Source organism: Rattus rattus, chromosome 9 (assembly GCF_011064425.1).
Source record: "Rattus rattus isolate New Zealand chromosome 9, Rrattus_CSIRO_v1, whole genome shotgun sequence".
NCBI classification, from domain to species: domain Eukaryota; kingdom Metazoa; phylum Chordata; class Mammalia; order Rodentia; family Muridae; genus Rattus; species Rattus rattus.
This window is the reverse complement of record NC_046162.1, coordinates 70,629,044-70,656,157: the sequence shown is the minus strand read 5'-3', so window position 1 is coordinate 70,656,157 and position 27,114 is coordinate 70,629,044. Positions and strand designations below refer to the sequence as shown.

Below are 27,114 nucleotides of genomic sequence, written 5' to 3'. Positions count from 1 at the left end.
AGTATATTAATTGAGAGATTAGAACCCCAGTGATCATACAATTAAAAGGTGGATTAATTTATGCTGTTGGAGGAAATGCTGCTTTTTAAATAAAGATAACCAATGTATATATTCAGATAAAATGCTGTTTGTATCAGTGTGCTGTGTGTAGCCTGATTTGAAGAAGCTGCGTAAGGGAGAAGTGTCCTTATGTGCAGTCATTATTACCTAATGTTGGCTGCCTCGGGGTGTGTAACTTTTGAGTTCCAAGGGAGACCATGTGTTCAGAAATAAGTCAACCATAAGGGATGACCACCAGTGAAGTCATCACAATTATTAAGGTTAGAAATAATAGAAACTTCTTACATTTTGTTGATAAGAAACTAGGGAAAGTCAGTAGACTATGGGGAACTGTGTTTCAGTGTAAATAATCATAGGTGGTTCCACCCAGTGTTCAGCACCAAGATTCTTCAAAAGCACAGGCCTGTTCTGTCAACAGAGCCCATCTCAGAAGAGACTGCAGGTCTGTAAGACAGTTGTTTTTTGTGCAGCTTGACCTAGAACTTCAAGACTGTTAGTTATTTCTCTGCATAGCTCATAGGCTATCTTTAATTGATTAGCTTTAATTTGGTTGATAAATGTGGAACACTATGAATTATGCAGGAGGAAAGTAAAGAGTTACCATAATTGCATTTTTATGATGTGAGTCCTGAGTTTATTTCTCTTTTTATACAGTGTATGAATGAGAATGAATTTAAGAACAAAGAGCTTCTTGGACATCAACACAAAACTTTCCTGTTAACTAATTTTAAGGAGAGTAAATAATTCATCTTTTCATGTCCCCTCCCTGCTTTCAAGCTCCTGTGGTACACCATAGTTGCAGCTTCTTGTAGAAAAACTTAAAGAGAAAAGTCTGGATTAATTTTCAAAATATTCTTTTGATTGTTTTGAAATCTAGTTACTTTGTGAACATATTGTTAAGGCGTCTCATTGCCGTAGCCTCTATAACGAACGTCATTGGTTAGAGTGACGACTGTAGCTCAGTTGTAACGCGATGCTCTCCTCTGAGGGCGGTGCCGGTACCCAGCAAGTGCACACAGCTGTCATGACTTCCAATGACTTACATTTTCTGTTGTTTTCTCTTCTTCCTCCTACTTCCCCCCTTTTACTCTTCCTTTCCTCCTTTGTTTTTTCCATTGCTTCCTCATTTTCTCCATTTTTTATTTTGTATTTCAGGAAGTTCATCCAGAAAAGTCTCCTATTTCTTTGGATGACAGTGACATTGAAGTTCGCTTGAACAGTTGGAATCTTGGGGTAAAACCAGTATTTATTTTATATGCATGTTGATGTTGTAGAATCATATTGTATGTAGAAAATATATTAAGTAACAATTCTATTCAGTGAATATTGCATATTAAACATTTATTCTTGTTATGGCCCTGAAAGAACTTTAAGTATGAGAAAGAATTACTTTAAATAAGAAAACATTCCAACAAAATGTAAAACGGTCCCTGTCTGTGGTGAGCTAACATTCTTGTTGATAAAATCAGTCAGGCACATACAATGGCTAAATAATAATTGATGTGATATATCACAATCTACCAAAGTCAGCAATGTGGGAGCACAGTAGGCTCGCATGTCAGTAACAAGGGCGCATCCTGTGTTCTGTGAGGGGCACATCCTGTGGGCGCATCCTGTGGGCTCATCCTGTGTTCTGTGAGGGGCGCATCCTGTGGGCACATCCTGTGTTCTGTGAGGGGCGCATCCTGTGGGCACATCCTGTGTTCTGTGAGGGGCGCATCCTGTGGGCACATCCTGTGTTCTGTGAGGGGCGCATCCTGTGGGCACATCCTGTGTTCTGTGAGGGGCGCATCCTGTGGGCACATCCTGCATCCTGTGGGCACATCCTGTGTTCTGTGATGGGCGCATCCTGTGGGCACATCCTGTGTTCTGTGAGGGGCGCATCCTGTGGGCATATCCTGTGTTCTGTGAGGGGCACATCCTGTGGGCACATCCTGTGTTCTGTGAGGGGTGCATCCTGTGTTCTGTGAGGGGCATCCTGTGTTCTGTGAGGGGTGCATCCTGTGTTCTGTGAGGCGTTGTTAGGTGATTTCCTCATTGTGTGGACATCAAAAATGGACATACTTAACCAGCCCAGATAGCCTAGGCCAATCTCTGTGTGTCACCCTCATGACCTAACCAAAAGGTGCAATCAAACAAGAGAGTATTTTTGGCACAATAGCACAGCTTTATTTAAAATAAATAAATAAACTTCATTCTGTTTTTTCCTAAAGAGGCAAATGAACAATTAGGATGTCTATGATATTACTTCTATGGTAATTTTTCAGTGCTATAATAATATGGAATCATCATTTTACAAGTGTTTCACTTTTCATGATATTATATGGCTTGTGAATGTGCAGTAGTGGAGGGGGAAAAGGGGTAAGAACATGAAGAAAGTCATTCAGATTAAAACAAACAAACGAACCTCAAGAAAGCTTCATGAATGAGTAGCCATGATAGGCAGATATTTTCATGTACAAATGCCACTAAGGACATAGATTTCTTTTCCAGACTCTTGGTCTAGTAGATAAAAGAATTTAAAAATGGACACCGAAGGACTGTAAGGATGATCAGTCAGTTGGAGTCAGAGAGGGAAAAGGAGCTCAGCACAGACAGGCGAGGCAAGCTGGAGATCTTGGCAGCTCTGTGGGTACGGAGTAGTGCAGCTTCAAGTCCGCGAAGAGGCAGGTCTGCGGTGCGAGGCCGTGCAGAGCTGCTCAAATGACGTTTAGAAAAGCCCCCTGTAAACCAGGGGCTCTGGACTACTGTGACTTATGGTCATCCCGGGGTGTACCTGGGAAACAGATGGTGTCAGAGCTTTTTCCCAGGGGCCCTTCTCACAGGGGAGTGTTCGGACAGGTGGGCAGGAGGAATGGAAGGCAACAGTAGCTATGACAGAAGGCTGCTAGTGTACGTGAACCGCACTGGTCATGTGAGCTTATGTTTCTAAGCAGTAGTTAGGGTTCGAGGGCTGGATTGTGTTTGCTGCTCAGCTGAGCATTTCGCTGTTTTCATTTGCTTTGTGAGACAGAGTCTCACGGAGCTTTGGTTGGTCTAGAACTCATTATGTGGACCAGGCTGGTCTTACACTCTACTTGTGGGGAGTCCTTCTGCCTGTACATGTCTGTGGTGAGATGAAGGTGTGTTCTGCCACACTGCTGGGTAACTTCATTCTCTGGTAGTAGCTATCGTGAGACCTGGGAGTTTTCTCTCTCTCCAAGTTCTATTGTTCATATATGCAGTTCATTTGTTTTGTGGACATTAAAAGGTATTTCAAATGATTTTCATTATGCTTTTTGCCATTTAAGAATTTATATCTTGGTACTGTAAGAATAAGAAAATTAATGTTACAATTATGAAAATCAGAGGAATAAAATCTCAAAATGTTAACACAAAGATTAACATTGTTACATGGGTGAGGCTCTGAAATCTATCTGAAAATATAAAGAATAAATGGTCTCTAAATAAAATCTTGAAGCATTGTTAGCACTCAGTGTTTCAGTGAACAGTTTGGAATTTTGATTGTAGGATTAGGTGTACTCTGTTGGTCAAGGTTTTGCAAATATTCCAAATTTGAACACTTCTGAGTCTGTACCTATTACGTAAGAGATATTTGACCTGATGATATTTTCTTCTATATGATTTTATAACATTTAAAATTTAAATAAAATTGGAATATATTATGAATTCTGTATGACTTATGGCTTTTGATTTTATATAAATTTATTTTTCTTTTGCATATGTAGTCCAAAATTGAAGTATTCTGCTTTTTCTGGACAGCTAAGTTCCTCTCAGTTTGTTGCCAATGTGAGTTCTGGACCAGAATTGTTGTATTCACATTCTGTTGCTTACATTAAAACTTGGTGTCATTCAGAAGGCTTGTGCCAGTTTCAACCAGCCACTGAGCTGTTCCTTGTCGCTCATCCTAGTCTTTATGAGATGCTATAGGCGAATGTAGTTAATGGCATTATGGAGGACTTGCTAGAGCAGATCGCTTGTCCGTTAGGTGTGGATAGTGCAGCCTGCGTTAGTGTGGTTGCTATTAGAAAAGACAGCGAGGACAAATAATAACAAAAGAATAAAGGATGCCCAGTGACTGACTGACAGCAGAACTAGTGAGTAACTGAAGGGCTGCTTCTGAGCAATGGAAACATTGGCTTGGTAGGTTAATTGACTGTCAGATAGAGGGACTTATTTTAAAACTTAATTTTATTTTAGACTGGTGGAGTTCAAAGAGATGGTAGGATTAATTGCATTATTAGAGACTTGGAGCTCATGAAATTCAAGGCTGCAGGCATGTTTTGGACTCACTGTATTGGAGGTGTTGCCAAAATGAAAGAACAGTTGTAGTTTCCGGAGAGGAGAGCGGAGGGTGTCTGGGTGATGGAGTGAACAGTTAGGAGGGGGAACTGGATAGGAAGTGGAAGGAATGCAGGTCTCCTGCTCACTTGAGGAGTAGGCTCGTCACAGAGAGAAGAGGAGTCGATTGGCGGGCAGGGCAGGCAAAGAGGAAGCCCAAGGAAAGCATCTCCTCTGTGAAGGGGTTGTTGCTGTTGGAGGAGTCCTGTTGCCTGCATGGGAGCAGAGCACAGGAAACCCGCCCCACAGAAGGACAGAGGCCTCTGCCAGGACCAACAGCAAAGAGGACAGTGAGCCCTGGCGCTTTTCCTTTAAACTTGCCTTCGCCCGGAGTTACTTGGAGCTTCGGATGTACATTACTTAGTGCTTTTTCCTGGTTATTTCACTATTAAGAGGATTCAGTATTTCATAAAAGAAAAATTTAAGATATCTAAAATATTTTGATGTAATGCTTTAAAACTAGTCTTGCTTGAGAATGTATTTTACTGTTTTGTTATTTGACAGATTTACACATTATATAAAACGGAAAGACCATACTTTCTTATAGACTTATAATGCACATATATTAACCAGGCTGACCTGTATTTCTTGATCAAATGGCGTGAACTGTTGAGTTTAGTGGAAAGCTTGGGTTTGTTTTGATTTCAGGTTCGTCTGTGAATGCCTGCTTGGTTTTGTTTTCTCTGTCCCCTAGAGTTGGTCAGTGCTGTGAGTGAGGGTACATTCTCTATGGTGCTGCACCACTGCCAGGGCTTCCTTCTGACGCAGTTGATATTCTAGAATTTGAATATTCTAGAATTTGTTAAGCACATTTTCTTTCCCTCAAAATATACTCTCTTTTACGAGGCATAAATTAATTTTTTTGTAGTATGCACTTCAAGAAGAGATTTTTAAAAGAAGTAGTAATAAGAGTTTTAACTTTCATTTTAAAAATATTTCACCTTTTAACCTTCAGTTTTGTTCAGTCTTGCTTGTGATTGCTTAGTTTTTCTCTTTTTTATTATTATGTGAACAAACTGTTTCGATAACCTTATCTTAACTTCTGGGCATTCTTTCTTCTTCCTGGTCAGTATATTGGTGATGCTCTCTCCGGAGTTTGATTTTATATTGACCCTTCTATGTCTACGTTTTCCTTTCAGGGTTCATATCTCCTTTCTGATTTTTTGTTCTTGTTGTTAAATTTTTGCCCAGATCTTTAACTTATTTTTATACTTCATCATTTGTTTTATGAAAATCCTTGTTGAGGTTGATGCTGATTCTTTAAATTAGGCTTGAATTCTTAAGTGTTTCATCGATTGCCACAGAGCAGCAGCATCCAAATAAACCAGATGTAGGAACAGAGTTAGAGTGAGATAAAGCCAGCCGCTTCCTTGGTACAGACGGTTGGGAGCTGCCGTGCCAGTGCTGGGAACTCCACCCGGTCCTCTGCAAGAGCAGCTAGTGCTCTCAACTGCCGAACCATCTTCCCAGCACCAATAAACGCTGTCTTATGGGTTTCTGGAATGTTTCTGTGCATTTTCTTTTCTAAGTGGAGTAACCTTAACACCCAATGGCAGTCACTGTCATAATGTGAAGGAGTAGGCACTCCTCACTCCTTCCCATAAAGCATTTGAGTTGCAGCAGGAAAATTGTGGTTATTACTGTTAATTTAAAAGAAAAATAATTCTTCATGGGAAGATCAGTTTCCATCTTAAAATTTTAGTTATGTTCACATTGGGATTGAGCTGATAATATTTGATTGAGTGAATATTCAGAGTTCTGTTGTTCTTTTCCCTGTTTTCTCCCATTTCTTTCAGGCTCTGTTCTATAAGTCCCCTCCAGCAATCTCACAGAAGGGACTGAGAAAGGCAGTGCTGGCATTGGTTCCTAGAGTTCCGTGAGTTGGGCTGGTGTTCACCAAGGACCATGTCAGCTCACTTACCTCATACAGCTTTATTTGGGCAATTCGATTTTTTCCCAATTATGTTAGAAACCTGCTTCTATCTTATGGATATGTAAGATTCAAACTTAAGGACAAAGGCTGCCTTAGGCTAACACCAGGCAGAATTTAGGATTACACCCTGTTCCAGGAAATGAGCTAACCGCCTTAGCAGGGATCCTTCACCACCCCCTCTGTGTGCCAAAGATATTACCCCACCAAGGGCCTCCAATGGATTCAAAGGACAATAGGCAGCCACCAATGAATTCTAAAGGTAATAGGCCCCACCAATGAGAAATAACCAACTCATGCTGTAACCTAAAGCCTATACCTGAAACAGTTTAAAGGGTGTGGGCCTTTGTTCTTCTGGGTCACCTCTGTCCCAAGTACAGGGTCACCTCAGTGCACTGGATCATTAAACCTCTTGCTTATTGCATCGATCTCCATCTCTGTGTCTCTGTGAGTGGGACCTCCCAAACATAGGGCTCAGAGGGCTTTTTTCGAGTCTTACAGATGAATCTTGGGGCAAGATCAAGATGAATATGTTAACATATTAGAGTTCTCTTTTTCTGAGATGTTCCCCGAATGAGTAAATCTATCAGATTTTGTGAGGAGGACAAGTCATTCTAATGAGAGTTTTAGGGGCATTTATGCAAAATTTTAACATTTTAGTAAGATAAATTCTCTGAATGTTTAAAACTGTCAGGAAATATGTACTCAGAATATTAAGATAATTTCTGTGTGGAAAAATATGAATTATTGTTTTCTTAACATTTTAGGTTTTCTAATTTTTATATTAATTATTACTCATAAAAGCAAACACAGCCATGAAAGTATTTATAGTACTTTTCAAGCCTACATTTAGGATGTGAAACTGTCTTAAAAGTTTTATTTGAGAAATTAAAAGTGAGTATAAACTTCCGTTTCATTCCACAATGATATAAACCTCTAGAGCCTAGGTCCTGTAATTGAAAGCTCTGAACAGACTGTGGAGAGCACCCAGCTAGGATGCTGAAAAGTCAACAAAGCTGGCTGCTGGGAGAGGGTCCCAGGGAGGCTGGGGCAGCACTACAGGGGTGGCTGCTAGCGGGCCCAGGTGTCAGTCAGTAGAATTGTTTTTTTCTCTGACTCCAGGGTAGGCAAAATGGGGGATTTTGTGGCAGGCCAAGGTTGTAAAATTCCACAGAGGAACTTATCTTTTTTGGCTAGAGTTCTAGAAAAGAGACTGGGAGAGCCAGTAACAATGCTTGCTTGCTTCCTTCCTTCCTCCTTGCTTCCTTTCTTTTCTTCCTCCTTCCCCTCCTTCCTCCCTCCCTCCCTCCCTCCCTCCTCTCTCTCTCTCTCTCTTTCTTTCTTTCTTTCTTTCTTTCTTTCTTTCTTTCTTTCTTTCTTTCTTTCTTTCTTTTTCTTGCCCTATTCCTCGTCTAGCCCAATTGAAAACAGTGTTGTGTCCCAGTGGCAGCAGATTGGGCCTGTGTGTCAGTGTAACCTGGGCAAGACGCCTGTGTTACACAAAGAATTTTCTGATGCAGGTTATATCTATTTCCCTTGTATTTTCTCTTTGAGAGTCCTCAGTCAATGGAGCTATATGATACTCTAGGTGACACGAAGTTTGAGGGATCTCAGCATTCTGTCCTGTGGGACTGAGAAAGAAATGCTCAGTGCTAATGTGTGGGGTGTCTGGGAAAGAGGGGAGGAGAGAATTCTTCATATAAAACAAGACTTGGCCTTACTCTAAGGCATCTTTATTAAGAACACACTCAGAACACTCACAGCGAAATTTTAGAGACTTGAATTACAATGCAATCTATTTCTCTATCCCTGGATGATACCTCCATGATAGCTTTGTAGTGACATAGACAATAGAATTGATATCAGCACTGTCTTCCACAGAAGGGGCGATGGAATTTATGAGTAGCTCTAACACCTGGCAGTTGTCCACTGAAAACCATACCACCTTCCTCAACATTTTGAGTCTTACAACCTAACTATAATGATCGTAATTATAACCTCTCAGATAAAGAAATCAAACTAGAGACCTGTAAAAGTAATGAAATGGGCTAGGACCATGTAGTGGCCAGGGTTCTTGACAGCATCCACATAGCTTGATTGGAAATTGAGAGAGCAGAGAGGACTATCATCTTCTTAGGCACAGCTGGGCATAATTATTAGCAAAGTATAAAACTATGTGTGGGGGCTGGGGATTTAGCTCAGTGGTAGAGCGCTTACCTAGGAAGCGCAAGGCCCTGAGTTCGGTCCCCAGCTCCGGAAAAAAAAAAACCAAAAAAAAAAAAAAAAAAAAAAAAAAGAATAAATGCTCATTCGGGGCTGGGGATTTAGCTCAGTGGTAGAGCGCTTACCTAGGAAGCACAAGGCCCTGGGTGGGTCCCCCAACCCAAAAAAAAAAAAAAAAAAAAAAAAAAAAAAAAAAAAAAAAAACTATGTGTGGTAGTGCATGCCTACAGTGCCAGCACTCCAGGGCTAAGAGTTCAAGATCATTCTTAGCTTGATTATGAGTTTGAAGCCGACCTGTGCTGTATTGTATTATGTCTTAGAAACAACAGCATATTTGGAAATTCCACAAATATTTGACAATTAAACAGCATATTCCTGAATAATCCAGAAGTAATTGGAAAACATTTTAATTTAAAAAGACTGCAGAATTTTTGTAATTGAACTAAAGTAGATCTTGATGGAAATTTTACAGCATGGAATACTAAGGACAGAGAAAAGGGTAGAGGAGTCTTATCCCTTGAATTAGCAGCATTAGGAGCTATACAGACATGCTCTCTAGCTAAGCAAACACAATTGATAAAAATGTTAAGACTCTCTGGAGATCATTCTAAGGACACAGAGTGAATGATTGTATACTTAATCAAGAAAACCAATATAGCTTATTAGAAACAACAAAACTCTGTGGCACTTGGGCCATGACTTTATTTCTCCCTGGTCCCTCCAGCTCAGCTTTATGAAAGTGCCATCCTTACTAGGTGTGACCAAGAAGACAGGAGTTCTCTCTCTTACTTCAATTTCCAATCAGGAGCTACTGCATGTCCGAGGGAATGGCATTCTGTCAGCATTTTGTAGCCCTTCAAAGTCTGAGTTAAAAGAGTAAGCTTCTGGTAAATGTAGCTGAGGGATGGGGTACAGGCTGCCTTTCTTTACTCAGCTCCCATTCAGAGGGCTGATATCATACCAAGGGAGGCAAGCTGAGAACAACAGAGGTACCATATAATGGTACCAGTCTAATGCAACAGTGCTCATATAATGGTCCAAGTCTAGTTCAGGGGCCAAGCAGGCCAGAGCTCGAGATCAGTTCTCATCAAGGACTCAGTGTACCAAAAACAGTATAGAGAAGATCAAGCCTAAGCAGGCTTAAGAAAACAATGGGGGTTTTGATGGTAAACTGAAGTAGATCTACAGTTAACAGAAACAAAGAATGGAAATACTCAAATAAAATCATTGTCATCCAAAGACAGTTATGTGCATGACCTACTGAAGAGTGACACCAAGTCTTTACAATGTGAGGGAAATAAATTACACACATAGTCTGACTAAGCTACTAACTAATTAAGCAGGTAAGTAACAGCAAGTACTTCTGGACAGAGGAATTGGCATCTGTAGTTGTTATATTGTAAAATATATGCTTCTCAAGAAAACATACAAGACATAACATTCATAATATCTAGTGACTTTCTATTAAGTCCAAATGCAAAGATTATTCATGCATAGACACATTGCTGTAAAAATATTGAAAGAAAAAAATCATAAAAGCAGAATGAGAACACAGAACAAAGTACTAAGTCATTAAACTGTCTAAAGAAACTAGAGCAAAGAGGGCAAGTTAACCCAGAGCCAGCAGATGAAGGAAATAGAATGGATTAAAATAGAAACATGTGAAGTCGAACACAAAAACATTAGAAGAAATAAATGAAACTAACAGCTGGATCTTTAAATGATGAATAAACTCAACAAGCATTTAACCAAGCTAAGAATAACGACCACAAAATAATAAGCTTGCCAATATTAGTACTGAAAAGGGAGATAGACTACAGAACCTACAGATGTTCAAAGTCAAGTAAGGAATTACTGCAGATAACCCTGTGGGCATAAATTTGACTGTAGATAAAAGGGGCGAGTCCTTCAGCAACCCAAACTCACCAAAAAATTTTTGAATAGTTCTACAGCTATTAAAGGCAATGAACTTGTAGCTAAAAATCTTCCACTAGTAAAACTCCAGTCCTAGATGGCTTATCTGATGCAAATAATGAAGCAGTTAAGGGAGAAATAACAATGTTCACAGTCTTTTCAACAGACAAAAACATCACATTCCAAATTATGTTGTGTGGCCAGTGTTAGTATCAAAAATGATAGGAAATAATATGGAGAGCTCATATTTAATAAATACTTTGATACAAAATATGTGAAGAATGCTTGCTAAGAAAATCTAACAGAAAGGCAAGGATGCTACAAAGAGATATAACGAGCGGCTGTCTGTTAGATGTTAGATTTAGCAAACAGTGGAAGGTGCTGAATGCTGAGGAGGAAGAGGAGCAACAGGAGCACGTGCTTTTCTGCTGAATGCGGAGTAGTGCTTTCTAAAGCTGGACACTTTCCAAATCCAGGGACTTCACACCCGTGCTTCATGCAAGGAAGATTAATGTGTATGCTCAAACCAACCTGCATACATAAATTTGTAAAGAATCCCCTCCTCTTTATTTTATAATTGACTAAAATGCAAATATCCCCAAATGCCTCAGAGTGGAGAATGGATGAACAGATGGCATCCGCATACATACGATGGAATTTCCCTCTGTGGTCCAAAGAACTGATAGCAGGTCGTACAAAAAGGGATGAATTTGTATGGCAGAGCAAAGAAACTTACTAGGCTACAGACTAGAACAGTACTTTTCAGATTTTAAAGGCTGAAGAAGAATTTGATTTCAGTATATACAAACTTTTAAGAAGTTCGAGCTCTTTGGGTTTAAAGATTATACCTGTGCTGATTGGTTTTGGTTTTGGTTTTGTCAATTTGACACAAGCAGTAGTCACTGAAGAGGAAGACATATCAACTGAGAGCATGCCTTCATCAGCTGACTGATTAGTGATTGAGTGGATGGGCCTAGCCCCCTGTAGACAGTGCCGTCCCTGGGCAGATGGTTCTGGGTTGTTCAGAAAGCAGACTAAGCCAACCGTGAGAGCAAGCGAGTAAGCAGAGGTTCTCCATGGTTTCTACATCAGTTCCTGAATCCATAGCCTGCCTTACACCTGCCCTGACTTTCTTCATTTTGGATTGCCACCGTGAGGGTGAGGAAACCTCTCCAGAAGTTGCTTTTGGTCACGGTGTTTATCACAGCAGTAGAAACAAAGTAAGACAGCACCATTGGATGGATTTGCTCAAACTCCCAGAATTGTGGAGTAAGTTGTAACTCACAAAACTTAGGTAAATGTTTTCTTTCTGAAGCTTATGAGTAGTCAGCCATGAAGTATGCTCTTGCCTTTTTATTATGTATAGAAAAAAAAAAAAAACAAAAAAAACGACCTACACATGTACTTTCTGTTTTTTTTTTTTTTTTTTTTTTACTATCATGTCCCCAAACCTGGAAACCTTTCAGAAAATGAATTTATGTTTACGCATATAGACTTTTTCCTTTTAAAAAAATCATTATTCAGTTTGTGTTATCTTTTGAAAGAAGTCAAGAAATAGCCAGGCAAGCATGCAATCCTAGCATTTGTGAAGCTGAGGCAGGAAGATTGCATGCTAGTCTAAGCTATAGAGTAACGCTGCCTTAAACAAAACAAAACACGACAGAGCAAAACAAAACAGGGGCTGTGAAGATGACTTTGTGGGCAAAGGCACTTGTCAAGCTTCAAGCCCTGAGTTTGATTTCCAGAACCCTCATGATGGAAGGAGAGAACCAACTCTCAGAGATGTCCTCTGGATTTACATACACCCATGAGTGCACACACACACACACACACACACACACACACACACACACACACACACTGTGGGGTGTGCATACACACCCACACATAAGTCAGTAAAGTTTAAAACATCAAAAGGAAAACTAGTTTTGACGGCAACCAACAGATTGGGAAAAGGCCTTTACCAATCTTACATCTGATTGAAGGCTAATATATCCAAAATATACAAAGAACTGAAGAAGTTAGACTCCAGAGAATCAAATAATCCTATTGAAAAAATGGGGTACAGAGCTAAATAAAGAATTCTCAACTGAGGAATACTCAATGGCTGAGAAGCACCTAAAGAAATGTTCAACATCTTTAGTCATCAGGGAAATGCAAATCAAAACAACCCTGAGATTTCACTTCACACCAGTCAGAATGGCTAAGATCAAAAACTCAGGTGACAGCAGATGCTGGCAAGGATGCGGAGAAAGAGGAACACGCCTCCATTGTTGGTGGGATTGCAAGCTGGTACAGCCACTCTGGAAATCAGTCTTGAGGTTCCTCAGAAAATTGGACATTGAACTACCTGAGGAACCAGCTATACCTCTCCTGGGCATATACCCAAAAGATGCCCCAACATATAACAAGGACATGTGCTCCACCATGTTCATAGCAGTCTTATTTATAATAGCCAGAAACTGGAAACAACCCAGATGCCCTTCAACAGAGGAATGGATACAGAAAATGTGGTACATTTACACCATGGAGTACTACTCAGCTACTAAAAACAGTGAAAACAATGACTTCATGAAATCCTTAGGCAAATGGATAGAACTAGAAAGTATCATCCTAAGTGAGGTAATGCAGTCACAAAAGAACACACATGGTATGCACTCACTGATGAGTGGATATTAGCCCAAAACCTTGGAATACCTAAGAAGCTCAAGAAGAAAGAAGACCAAAATGTGGATGCTTTATTCCTTTTTAGAGGGAAAACAACATACTCATGGGAGGAAATATAGGGACAAAGTGGAGCAGAGACTGAAGAAAGGGTCATCCAGAGACTGCCCCAACTGGTGGCTATTGCTTGATGACAGGAACTGCCTGCTGAGAGGAGCCAGATATGGGTATCCCCTGAGAGGCTCTGCCAGAGCCCTACTAATACAGATGAAGATGCTTGCAGCTAACCATTGGACTGAACAAGGGGACCCCAATGGAGGAGTTAGAGAAAAGAGTGAAGAAGCTGAAGGGGTTTGCAACACCATAGGAAGAACAACAGTATCAACCCCACAGAGCTCCCAGGGACTAAACCACCAACCAATGAGTACCTATGGAAGGATCTATGACTCCAGCTAGATATGTAGCAGAGGATGGCATTGTCCAGCATCAGTAGGAGGAAAAGCCCTTGGTCCTGTGAAGGCTCGTTTCTCCAATGTAGGGGAATGCCAGGGCATTAAGGTGGGAGTGGGGGGGTGGGTGGGAATGGGAGCATCCTCATAGAAGCAGGGGGAGGGGGGGTGGAGGAGGGGGTAAAGCTGATAACATTTGAAATGTAAATACAAAAAAAAATCCAAGAAAAATAAAATTGAACAAAAAAAGAACAGGAAAAGAAAACTAGTTTTGAGGTTGGAAAAATTATAATAGTTGATGCTTTGTTTTAAAAAGGAGATGACAATTTCTGAAAGTGCGAAGTATGGTTATACAACTTTTGGTTATGGAGTATTCATAAAGTTGATCTGATTGGAAGTAAATATATTGTCAGTAAATGACTATTTTAACAAAACGAGAAATTGCCACCAAAAGAATAGTTTCCTTTTATGTTTTTACCTGAGAATAAAAGTAAAAATACAATAAATATCAACATAAAATAGCCTTATAAAAGTGGTAACTAAAGCCAAAGAGGAATGGTGAACACAGGTGAAAGTTCTATACTGTGTCCTAAGTGGTACTGAGAATCAAAGATCCACCAGTGAGCCCATATCTACCCTAAGGAAAAAAGTCAAAGCAGCAGCAGCAGCAAGCCTAAACAGTCTAAAACAACGGGAAACGAGCTCTCAGCACATAGGAACCAACACATGGAGCATGTTTTCCTCGTTGTGCTGAGGTCTAAGTTGTCTCACAGGCAGCAGACAACACCAGTTCCTGCTTGTGTTCTGTTCATTTGATTTTTTTCCCTTCTCCTTGTCACTGGATGGTGTGTTTGTATATGTATGTTATTTAAGCCTGTTAAGTGATTGTTGAAATATTTTCGGTAAACTAATAATTGAATCTTCACATGCAGTATTATTTCTGTAGAGAAATATTGTTCTTAAAAATTACTCTATTTGTGTGTGGGCTCGTGTGCATATCTGTGCATGTGCATGTTTATGAAGGTCAGAGGACAACGTATGGGAGTTGGTTCTCCTGCCATGTGGGTCCCAGGGCCTGAACTCAGGCTGCCAAGTTTCGCTGCAGGTTACTTTACCACTGACCCATCTTTGCCCCAAACATTGAGTCCTAAAATATTAATAAGATCGAACCTTGAAGCACAGCTGATTTGATGTCGAAAGCCGAATCCACAGCTGCTCCCTTCATTCCTGTAGAGAGTTTTCCTATATTGTAATTAAAAAATATATTAGTGGCATTATTAGTAAATATTGTTTGATAATGTATTTCCTTCTAAAGTTCATATATCTGGTAAAGTGCTTTTTAACCTTTCTGGAAACAAACTCAAACTATTAGTCTATCAGAAGGCATTAACTTAGGACAATTTGGCCAAAACCTGAATAATTTGAAGATCTAAGCCAACAAAAACAATTTGTAATTCAGTGTGCCTGCTAAACAAAATAAAACATTAAAAGCCAGTTTTCAGTAGAGAACATTGAGATATCTGTATCACTGCCTAGTTAAATTATCATATATTTTATTATTGCTATTCTGTTTGCTTTTGAACAAATGTGCAGACGCCTGATGCTCACATGCTGTTGGAATTCAGTTATTTGGGGCTTTGCCTTTCATAGACTTTCATCTACATCAGTGTTTTCACATGAGTATGCTGTTGCTTCCATGCTAGACATTCTTTTTGTGGCATTCATTCTTGATGTATTTTGAGAGAACAAGAGGTTTTCTGAAAGAGCATGAAAGAAGTCGGCCTTAAGACTGTTTACAGATTGCTCCATCCAAGTCTATGCTGCTGCGGATTACAAAGTGGGAATCGTCAACTTCAAAGCACATCTGGCTGTTGTTACAAAATCAGAAAATAGATTGCTTATTTTCCCTAAATAGACTCAAGAACATGCTTTTCTTTGAATATTTCCCAAACTCAGTGTATTACAAATGAAGAACAACAGAATATTGTTACCAGTTTTCACAGTTGTTTGTTGCTTTTATGAATTAGAATAGACATTTTTCTTTATTCTCTAGTTTGCAAAAATAATTCTTAATAACAGAAGGCTTTAACTTCTTTATTTAATACTTTTAAAGATGAAGGGGTAGAATAAAACTTCTGTAGAGTTGAAATGCAGCATTGTAATTAAGTAAACGAATATTTTGTGTCCTCTTGGAAATGTAGAGTTGGGAAAAAATAAGTCACAGCTGGTTTCCTTGGCTTTTGGTTTTAAATCTAAACTTAATTAGAGCTTGAGCATCTTTGAGAATTATTTTTTTTCTTGTTTCCCCTTACTTAATTATGCTTCATGAGTTAGAGTTGAGTGTATGTGTTGGTTTGTGTATGCCTTTGAAGGACTCACTTTGAGTGCCAACTCTGTTTTCACACGTGGACTTTCAGACAATGGGTACTGAGTGAGCCCTCTGCTTCCTACAAGTTCACTGGGCACGTGCAGTCAGCACCTCCTCTGAGCAGTGCTTGAGTCACTGCCCTGGTGACAGGAAGTTCCTGCTGAGACTCCCCTGCTAGGCTTCTACACAGAAGTCCTGAGCCCTGGGGACTCTGTACTTTTTTGCTAATTCGGTTGAGGTTTAGGATCTTCCTTGGCTACTTTCATGTAGATCTTGGAGTTACCATTCTCTTTTTCCTCATTGTGATGTAGGCACTTTTCTTTGCTTCCATTGTTGGTCTGTGTGGAGGATAAGGAAACAAATTTCAATTCAGACTGGTTGTCAGTACCTTATGGCATCTAGTCTCTAGGTGAAGAAAATCACTGCCCATTTTCCTGTTCTAGGTACTAAAATGCATGTATTTTTCAGAGCCTGTCTCTTGTTGTACTAGACTCTTTGTTATTTTAAATTTATTACCTCTATTTCTTTAATTGATTATTTTAATCTTTCCTTCTTATATCAAATTGAAGTTAGATACCTTTACAATTATGTAAAATTTAGCCTTTTGAAAACAAGCTAAGATTTTTGAAGATTTAATTTAATAAGTTATATGTGAAAAAGCTTGTCACTCAACTGTAATTGAATATTTCAGGGTAAAAACACTTTTTTTGGTCAGTCATAATGTTCTTGTTCAGTTTGTGATTATTGGTGTAGTAAATTGTGAGTATATGATGTGAAGAAATTAGACTTTTTTGACAATGATTTTTAATTCTTATTTTATTTGTAAATGAAACGGTTGGTATAGAAATCTTAAAGAATTTACCATTAAGCATTTCAAGCAATACTTCATTGAAAGGCATAAATATGTGCTAGGAGAGAGAGATCCAAAGCTGAGGAGACAATATCCTTGTACTCCACCTGCCCAGAGGTGTGTGTAGGAGCACACTGCTCAGCAATTTGGGTGTTACCAGGACCTTTTATGTGAACCCAGGATATGTTAGAGCTGGGGAGAGGTGGGACCAAATGCATTGCCTTCTCTCTCTCCCCTTGCTTTGAGAAGATCACAGGGCACTGGAGTGGGTTTAGGAATAGACTTGGGAACAAAAGTTTTTGTTTTAGGATCCACTTTTTTTTTTTTTTTTTTTTGAGAAAATGGAATCGGGGCCATGAACAAGAGATGAGCATCAACAGTGGCACTGCCTGATGGGAGTTAATTTTCCTGGGGAGCCTCACTCTGAACCAGTGAGTCTCGAAGAAGGTGGGAGAGTGAGTGCAGCTCACAGCAGCTAGTGCTCTACAAGTAGTTCAGTGCCACTGGAGTGTAGCCGAGGCTGGGCATAGTGAAGCGGAAAGACAGACTAGGGAGCCTCACACAGGGATTCTATGTCCTCATCGATGCTGTTCGTTTCAGTGAAAGTGCCTTGTCCCTAGCATATCTAGGGTGTAGTGACTAAACTGAGATTTAAACAGTGAATCTAAAAGGTAGAAGTTTTAAGGTTGTCCCCCCCTAGACAAAGGTTCAGAGTAGAAGAAAAAAAAAACTGGTTAGGCCCTGGAATTGTATGTTCCAGGAAGCTTCTCCTAGGGCCATAGAATGGGTAATTACATCGGCTGGTTCGGCAACTCTCTCCCAGGAACTAGCTGACCATAAAGTTAGATTAAAATCTTAGAGAACAATCTTGAGAAGCAGGAAGCCTCTCCCAGGAACTAGCAGACCGTAAAGTTAAATAATCTTGAGAAACAGGAAGTTCCTCCTTGTGATTTTTCACTGGTATTCTCGACATTTTCCAATGACGCCCTCCCTACCCCCTTGGGTTGTGGTTTCTTCCTTTAAATTCCCTTCTCTTAGCTACTGGTGGTCGAACTCCACTGCCCCTGTGTGGGATACGAGTCTCGACCCCAGTGCACTGGTTCCTATCAATAAACCTTGTGTAAATTACAGCAAGGATGGTTTCACGTGAATTCTTGGGGGGTCACGTCATCCCGAGACTTGAGTGAGGGTATACCCGCTCTGGGGGTCTTTCAAATCCATGAGTGCTCAGAAGGTTTCGACTAAAACAGTCAGGCAGAGGGGCACAAGTTTGGCACTGTATATCATTGAAGCTTTGGGCAATGTAAGGTGTGTGGTGAGGAGTATTAGATGAGACTGAGTGTTTTGGGAGAGGGCGGAATGGTGTACTTAGGCAGGCACTCACTTCTTATGGAGGTTCTGAAATGTATATGTGGCACTTCAGAAAATAGACAAAACATTAAGATATACAGAAGAAATTTTTACATAGAAACATGTATTTTATTCAAATATCTCCAGAATGAATGTCTTTATTGTAATTTTTCAGATTGAAAATCCCCGGTACCTGAGACAGAAGCCTCTTCCAGTTTCTCTGGTAGGTGATGATTCCACTAGATATTTGCTAGGGACAGCTAACTATAAATATGAAGTTTAAAATTTATAAAATAATGTTTTGTTTATAAATTCCCCATTAGGAAGCATAAGTCATTCTAATCTTGCTGCTTAGAAAGTGAGCGAATCCCCTTCTTCTCTGAAGCCAGCATTCCTTTGAAATGAGTTTCTCTTTAAAGAATCCATAAACTGACCTGAGAAGTTTAAAATAGCTCTTGTTGTTTCTACAGATGACTCCAAAGGTCAGCCTGAGGAACTCTAGCAATCTTCATGATGATCATTTTCTCTCTCGAATGCACGAGAAAGAGGTAGGACTGTGCTATTTCTCACATGCCTAGAGTTAGCACGGTTGGTCTGTGTAATAGTTCTCAGACTCTGTGCAGATGTGATATGCAGGAGTAAGAGGTTAGTTATCTGGGCTCAAAACGAGGTCGTGGTGCAGACCGGGCTGGGTTTATAATTAAAGATTTCATTGTGCATCTCCCATCTTGCACACCCCAGCTCCACTCCACCACTAGGCAGAGGTGTGTTGCCGCATCCTCTCCTGACTTTCAAATTCTGATGGTCAAGAAATAGAGGCAATGGCAGTGTTTAGTAAATCCATGCACTGTCTCTAGCTACTTACTTGTAAGTTATCTTTATTCTTAAATCCTTACTAGTTGTATCCGTCTGCCTAATTGATCTTTACTGTAGCTGATACATGACACATGATAGTCTTTTTGTGATAAGAGTATTTGAGATTTGTCCTCAATGATACTGAGATGTATGGCATTCAGTTATTAGCTCTATTCCCATTCTGAGAATCCATGTAAAAATCAAGGCCAACACTCCTACTTAAGTGAGCCTTCATGTCTTTTTATCTCAGTCATCCTGGGTCTTAGGGCCACCAGTCTAGATTGTTTCTAGAATTCAGAGTTTTGTAGCTTTTAACACATTCTTCTGACAGCCATGTCACTGAGCAGCGTGTTGGGGTGTATCACCCGCAGATTTATGTAGTTGGTTCTTTCTTGTAAGCTGAGAAACAAAAGTTTCTGATGTGGACCAAGACATTTGGAAACCTGCTGTCCCTGAAAACAAGACACAGAGCAAACTGAAGATCACCTTTCACCTCAGCTGTCAGTTTTGAGAGAAAATAGGGTAGAAACTGCTGTTTTTTAAACAACAAATTTATTTTACTTTATGTGTGCGGGTGCTTCTTCTGCATGTGTGTGTGCATCATGTGTGTGCTTGGTGCCGGCAGATGTCCTAGTGGCACTAGATCTCCTGAGACTTGGATTTGGAGATGATTGTGAGCTGTCACGCTCTGTGGGAATCAAGCTGAGGGCCCCTGGGAGAACAGCAGTGTTGTTAACTGCTGACCGTTCTCTCCAGCTCTGAAACTGCTGTCTGAAAGATAATGAGAGCACATTCAACTTTACCTGTGCAAGGAATGCTGCATGCCTCTTACACCGAGTGCTAGCTAGGCCTTCCCTCCTACGGGTTCACAAGTTAAACCTAATATTTAAATAGAGTCAAATAAAGCGATTTATATAATAAATAAAAGAACTGGCTTTATAATAAAATATACCATCACAAAACTTAATAGATAATTGTACAAAGAAATTCCACAGTAAAAATTCGGCAGGCAGGAGCTGGCTCAGTGCCGGTGTCCTAGATGCTGGTGAGTGTTCTGATGGATTGTGTCCGAATAGAGTCTAACCTCTGCTGAGACGTTCACACAGAACACCCAAACAAACCAGGTATTGATGTTGGAAGAAATGAGGAAGAGACAGGAAGTCACTAAAGGAAACAAATGCCAAGACATGTAGAGAACTAAAAATAAAACAGTAGTTTCTAGTTATTTTATTGTTTCATATAATTTGTTTTATGTATGAACAAATTTTAAAAATCAAAATATCAAAAATTAGAATAAATTATGCAAGTAATATCTATCATTTTTACTATGTGATAGGTTCTAAAACAATTATTAAGTTTGGGAGAATTTTATGTATCTCTAATTCCTGGAAATAGCATGCAAGTGAATTGTTCTGTTATAAATTGGTATAACAGATAACTTGCCCAATGAAATATTTCAAATTTGTATTTTTGAGAGAAAGCTGCACTTGATATACTATTAAAAGAGAGCTGGTTCCCGGCATGGTGACTCATCTGAGCAGTAGGGAGTCAAGTCCTCCGGAAGGAGGGTGGTCACAACTTGCCTCCTAATGAGAATGATGGTTGTTTTATGAATCAGTACTAGAAATCGATTGGTGATGAGCCTTGGGATTTAGAAATAAAGTGTGACCAAACAAGTGTGTCATTCTGGTTTTGCTTATAGCGTTTTGAAAATTTCTGGCCTATAGAGAGGGCTGATAGTGCCACGCTTGAGGTTTTGTTAATGCTGTAGAATTTAAATTCCAAATAGGGCACATTCTAAATTTCATTCAAAATCTGTAGTTTGTAGTTATTCTATATATCAGACTAACTTTTGATTGCTTTTTGTATATTTGGTTTCTTTTGATCTGCTTTAAGCAGTTCATCAACATGCCGGGACGTTTCTTGGTGTTTGATTTTACATACACACAGTCCCCCCTTGCAGGTGTGTGGCTGTGTCTCATGATGTTATCCCTGCTGCTCCTAAGCTCTGGGCTCAAGCAGCATTCCTGCCATCAGCCTTCCAGAGACTTGTTGGCTGCACCTCTGCCCCTGGCCTTGCTGGTTTAAACTTGTGAGAGATGTTTGCTTTCAGTATCAAATACTAAGTTTTGTTTATTTCAAATAGGTAGTAATAAAAAGCAGCATTTTATCTAAGCGCACAGCTCCTGTATGAATTATGTGAATAACTGATTGAATAAAACATTTGAAAATTATTTTTCAAGGAGACATTGCTTAGCATAAAGTTTGTAAACATGAAGTGGAATAGAATGAACAAATGATACTTGCAGTTAATTCTTTATTCAGTCAGTTATACTTTAAATAAAGCGTCTTTACAACCAAGGAGACTTTCATGTTAAATGAGTCAGCACATTAGTTGGGTGTTCAAGGAAATTGTCTTCCAGGCATACGTATAGAGTTTAGTCAGGAAGGGCGTTTTTCCCTATTTATTTTAACTTGGTTTTCACTGTATAATTTATGTTGGGATCAAGTGGCTTAGATGGATACTTCAGTCTCAAAGCTCTTTAAAGCTACAAGATTGGGAGAGGAGAGTGAGCCGAGCACTGGTTGGTTTGGAGAATGGAAAAGGAACTGTAAAATGTACCGTTTTAAGAAGGCTTCTTGGTTCACATGCCCCACTGGCTCACTCAAATTTTCTTAAAATTTGGCTTCTTTGTTTATTTTCATAAGATGTAAAAACTTAATTTTAATATATAATATTTTATTACAATTATAATTATTATAATATATATTGTATATAATATTTTAATGTATATTTATGCATGCATACACACATTTGCTCAACATAAAGGAGATATATGACTATAATCATTCTCAAAGTATGTTAATTTATCATTAAAAATATGGTTACAAAATATTTTTTCAATAAACGTGAGAAGGTCCTCAAACGTAACGCTTTCTTTCTGGGAAAGAAAGTGTGTAAAGCAACAGAAAGGCACTGTAGAGTAGGAAACATTGTAACATAATGGAGGAGACCTTTGCTTCTGTCAGCAGAGTTCATTGTTGATTTTATGGAGGAATTGATATTTGAGCCAAGGTTTGAATCCTGTGTGTGATATTTTAATAGCCAGCTGAAGACAAGAGGATGAACAAGGCTGTGCTTAGTAGAGCTCTTATATCCATGGTGGGTGGGGACGAAGAGAGTGGGGGTCAGAGATGCAGAATGCTGACAACAAGACCAGGCCCTCTGGAGGCTTCAGGAGAGAACAAGACTTTTACAAGTGTACTGGAGGCACTTAAATCAGCATGCTTTCTCCGTTGGATTTGTATGGTGAAAGTCGGAAAAGAGTGGAGAGGTTGTTGTAACAGTTAATGTGAGGGTCGCAGAACCGTCAGATGAGAAACTGTAAGGTTGCTAATGAAGTCAGGCCTTCTGGGATTGAACTTGGTAAGTCACTTAGACATTGAAGAGGAAGGAAAAGAGGAGTCTAAAATACAGAACGTAACTGTTGTACATAGTGAGTACTGATTTTATTGATTGTTGAATTTGGTACTCTATAGGCACTCTATAGAAGGTGTTGAGGTGACAGTTGACACAGAGGAACTATGGCCTGAAGACAGAACTGTTATTCCTCTACAGCTACAGTTGAACAGAAGTGCACGTTTGTAGGTAGTGAAGATGAATACAGGACTCATTTAGAGAGAATGGCTAGCTTAGGTAGCAGAAGAATGGGAAAACTGCAGAGATAGATAGTATAGACATTTTCTAAGCTTGAATAGCAGCTGTCACAGAAGTCAAGGCAAGCTAGTGAAAGAAGGGGTGAGAGTAGTGAGCTTCTGTGTGTTGCTCAACAGTGAATTTCTTAGATAAGGTTTCTATTGCTGTGAAGAGACATCATGACCGTGGCAATTCTTCTAAAGCAGCTGTTACTGTTTCAGAGGCTTAGTCCACTATCATCATGGTAGGAAGCATTCAGTGTCCAGGCAGACGTGGCGCTGGAGAAGGAGCTGAGAGTTCTGGGCATCGCTTGAGCATATCAGACCTCAAAGCCCACCTCCACACTTCCTCCAACAAGCCACACCTCCTAATCGTGCCACTCCCTGAAGTCAAGCATTCAAACACATGAGTCCATCAGGGCCATTCCTATTCAAACACCACAGTTAAGGATGCAGCAGCTTTGAGATTTGGTTATCAAAAGCTCTTTGTATGAAAAATAGTAGATTTGTATGAAAATCATGGGCAATGCACAGAGAAGCTCACTATTTTCGCTCCCAGCTAACCTTGGCTTCTGTGATAACCGCTACTCTAGGTGGTCTCTGGGACCTTGACAAATGTCTCTCTACTGTCGTGATCTTGAAAGTGCTATTTTAATAGAGTTAAAAATACATTATGAAAGGAGTAAAGAATTAAAGCAGAAAATATAGAATACTTACAGAAAGTTTCATTAGTTAAAAATAAGAAATATTGTGAAAGCTCAAACATTTAAACAGCAGATTTCTCTATGAAACATTCAGTTGAAATTCCATAAAGTCAATTAAATGTCAGTTAAATAAAAGGCCTCTTCCAACAGCAGGCAGGGCAGGACAGGCATGCTTGGTATTTAGTGTGGAGAGAGGACAATGAGTATGTATTTGGGCCCAGTCTCATTCTCTCTCCAGTTGGCCAGGTTTCCTCCCAGAGAAATTTTAGACCACAAGGTTATTTATTTGGAGAATGTATCTTCTTGTCCTCCTTTGAGTTCTGTTTATATGTTGAGTTATTTAGAATAGATGAACCATCTTCTAAGAGCCATTTCATACCAAGTAACCTTATCAGCTGTACACAAACCCGTGAGTGTGAGTGAATCTAGACTTTCTACCTTCCAGTCGTGAAACCCTGAGCTACTGCTCTTTGTGATTTAGTTGTGTTCTGTACAGTTGAGATAATAAAGCACCTACTTTGGGAGATTGTTGTTGGGATTGAATGAAATTATGCATGCAGATCTCTAGGACTATACTTTGTTTATAATGTGTAATGAACCAGTTATTTTTCTTCTACACTTTTTCTATATTCTTTGTGGCTGGTAGTGGTATTGTTGCTGCTCCAGTTGTTGCTACTGTTAATGTTAATGTTAAGCCACAAAGACAAGTGTCTTAGTTAGGGTTTTACTGCTGTGAGCAGACACCATGACCAAGGCAGGTCTTTTTTTTTTTTTTTTTGGTTCTTTTTTTTGGAGCTGGGGACCGAACCCAGGGCCTTGTGCTTCCTAGGCAAGCACTCTACCACTGAGCTAAATCCCAACCCCTCAAGGCAGGTCTTACAAGGACAACATTTAATTGGGGCTGGCTTATAGGTTCAGAGGTTCAGTCCATTATCATCAAGGCAGAACATGGCAGCATTAACCTTATCTATTTGTTCCTCTAATTAATTATTGGAATATCGTTTGTAATTTTTATTTACTTTTTAAAAATTTTTCCCCTTTCCCAGCTAAAATTACCTATTTGTTCTCTTTTAAAAATATTTTTCCTGGGCTGGAGACATGGCTCAGTGGTTAGCAGCACTTGCTGCTGCTTTGGGTCCATGCCATACCTGATTCTTCTCCCTTGTCCATGCCTATAATTCAAATATTTTGAAGGTGTTCTGAATGTTCCTTTCTTTAATTTTTTCATATTTTTTTGCTTATTTTGTTTAGATCTTCCACTTTATCTTTGGTTTTTTTTTTGTTTTTTTTTTTTTGATGCTCAATGTTCATTCTTTTTTCCCCATTTTTATTAAATTGGGTATTTCTTATTTACATTTCAAATGTTATTCCCTTTCCCAGTTTCCAGACCAACATCCCTCTAACCCCTCCCCTTGTATACGGGTGTTCCCCTCCCCATCCTCCCCCCATTACCCCCCTCCCCACAAGAATCCCGTTCACTGGGGGTCCAGCCTTGGCAGGACCAAGGGCTTCCCCTTCCACTGGTGCCCTTACTAGGCTATTCATTGCTACCTATGCAGTTGGAGCCCAGGGTCAGTCCATGTATAGTCTTTGGGTAGTGGCTTAGTCCCTGGAAGCTCTGGTTGGTTGGCATTGTTGTTCATATGGGGTCTCAAGCCCCTTCAGCTCTTTCAGTCCTTTCTCTGATTCCTTCAACAGGGGTCCCGTTCTCAGGTCAGTGGTTTGCTGCTGGCATTCACCTATGTATTTGCCGTATTCTGGCTGTGTCTCTCAGGAGAGATCTACATCCAGTTCCTGTCAGCCTGCGCTTCTTTGCTTCATCCATCTTATCTAGTTTGGTGTCTGTATAAGTATGGGCCACATGTGGGGCAGGCTCTGAATGGGTGTTCCTTCAGCCTCTGTTCTAAACTTTGCTTCCCTATCCCCTCCCAAGGGTAGTCTTGTTCCCCTTTTAAAGAAGGAGTGAAGCATTCACATTTTGGTCATCCTTCTTGAGTTTCATGTGTTCTGTGCATCTAGGGTAATTTGAGCATTTGGGCTAATATCCACTTATCAATGAGTGCATACCATGTGTGTTTTTCTGTGATTGGGTTACCTCACACAGGATGATATTTTCCAGTTCCATCCATTTACCTATGAATTTCATAAAGTCATTGTTTTTGATAGCTGAGTAGTATTCCATTGTATAGATGTACCACATTTTCTGTATTCATTCCTCTGTTGAAGGACATCTGAGTTCTTTCTAGCTTCTGGCTATTATAAATAAGGCTGCTATGAACATAGTGGAGCATGTGTCTTTGTTATATGTTGGAGCATCTTTTGGGTATATGCCCAAGAGAGGTATAGCTGGGTCCTCAGGTTAGTGTAATGTCCAATTTTCTGAGGAACCTCCAGACTGATTTCCATAGTGGTTGTACCAGTCTGCAATCCCACCAACAATGGAGGAGTGTTCCTCTTTCTCCACATCCTTGCCAGCATCTGCTGTCGCTGGAGTTTTTGATCTCAGCCATTGTGGCTGGTGTGAGGTGGCATCTCAGGGTTGTTTTGATTTGCATTTCCCTGATGACTAAAGATGTTGAACATTTCTTTAGGTATTTCTCAGCCATTCAGTATTCCTCAGCTGTGAATTCTTTGTTTAGCTCTCAACCCCATTTTTTAATAGGGTTATTTGTCTCCCTGCAGTTTAACTTCGTAAGTTCTTTGTATATTTTGGATATAAGCCAAGTTGTACAATTGGTAAAGATCTTTTCCCATTCTGTTGATTGCCCTTTTGTCCTAACAACAGTGTCCTTTGCCTTACAGAAGATTTGCAGTTTTATGAGACTCCATTTGTCGATTCTTGATCTTAGAGCATAAGCCATTAGTGTTTTGTTCAGGAAATCTTCTCCAGTGCCCATGTGTTCGAGACTCTTCCCTAGCCTTTCTTCTATTAGTTTGAGTGTATCTGGTTTGATGTGGAGGTCCTTGATCCACTTGGACTTAAGCTTTGCACAGGGTGATAAGAATGGATCAATCTGCATTCTTCTACATGCTGACCTTTAGTTGAACCAGCACCATTTGCTGAAAATGCTATCTTTTTTCCATTGGATGGTTTTGGCTCCTTTGTCAAAGATCAAGTGACCATAGGTGTCTGGGTTCATTTCTGGGTCTTCAATTCTATTCCACTGATTTATCTGCCTGTCTCTGTACCAATACCATGCAGATTTTATCACTATTGCTCTGTAATACTGCTTGAGTTCAGGGATAGTGATTCCTCCAGAAGTCCTTTTATTGTTGAGGATAGTTTTTCAATCCTGGGTTTTTTTGTTATTCCAGATGAATTTGCAAATTGTTCTGTCTAACTCTATGAAGAATTGGATTGGAATTTTGATGGGGATTGCATTGAATCTGTGTAAAATGGCCATTTTTACAATATTAATCCTGCCAATCCATGAGCATGGGAGATCTTTCCATCTTCTGAGGTCTTCTTCAATTTCTTTCTTCAGAGACTTGAAGTTCTTATCATACAGATCTTTCACTTGCTTGGTTAAAATCACACCGAGGTATTTTATATTATTTGGGACTATTATGAAGGGTGTCGTTTCCCTAACTTCTTTCTCAGCTTGTTTCTCTTTTGTGTAGAGGAAGGCTACTGATTTATTTGAGTTAATTTTATACCCAGCCACTTTGCTGAAGGTGTTTATTAGGTTTAGTAGTTCTCTGGTGGAACT

At 39.8% G+C, this 27,114-nt stretch overlaps 1 protein-coding gene across 1 annotated transcript in view; it reads left to right on the top strand.

Moving 5' to 3' along the window:
• Cep112 (centrosomal protein 112) overlaps positions 1–27,114 on the top strand; it is a 436,808-nt gene that overhangs the window by 62,496 nt on the left and 347,198 nt on the right. Inside the window, 3 exon segments of the mRNA XM_032914210.1 lie at positions 1,216–1,293; positions 18,325–18,372; positions 18,620–18,697. Coding sequence (XP_032770101.1) covers positions 1,216–1,293; positions 18,325–18,372; positions 18,620–18,697 — 204 coding nt within the window.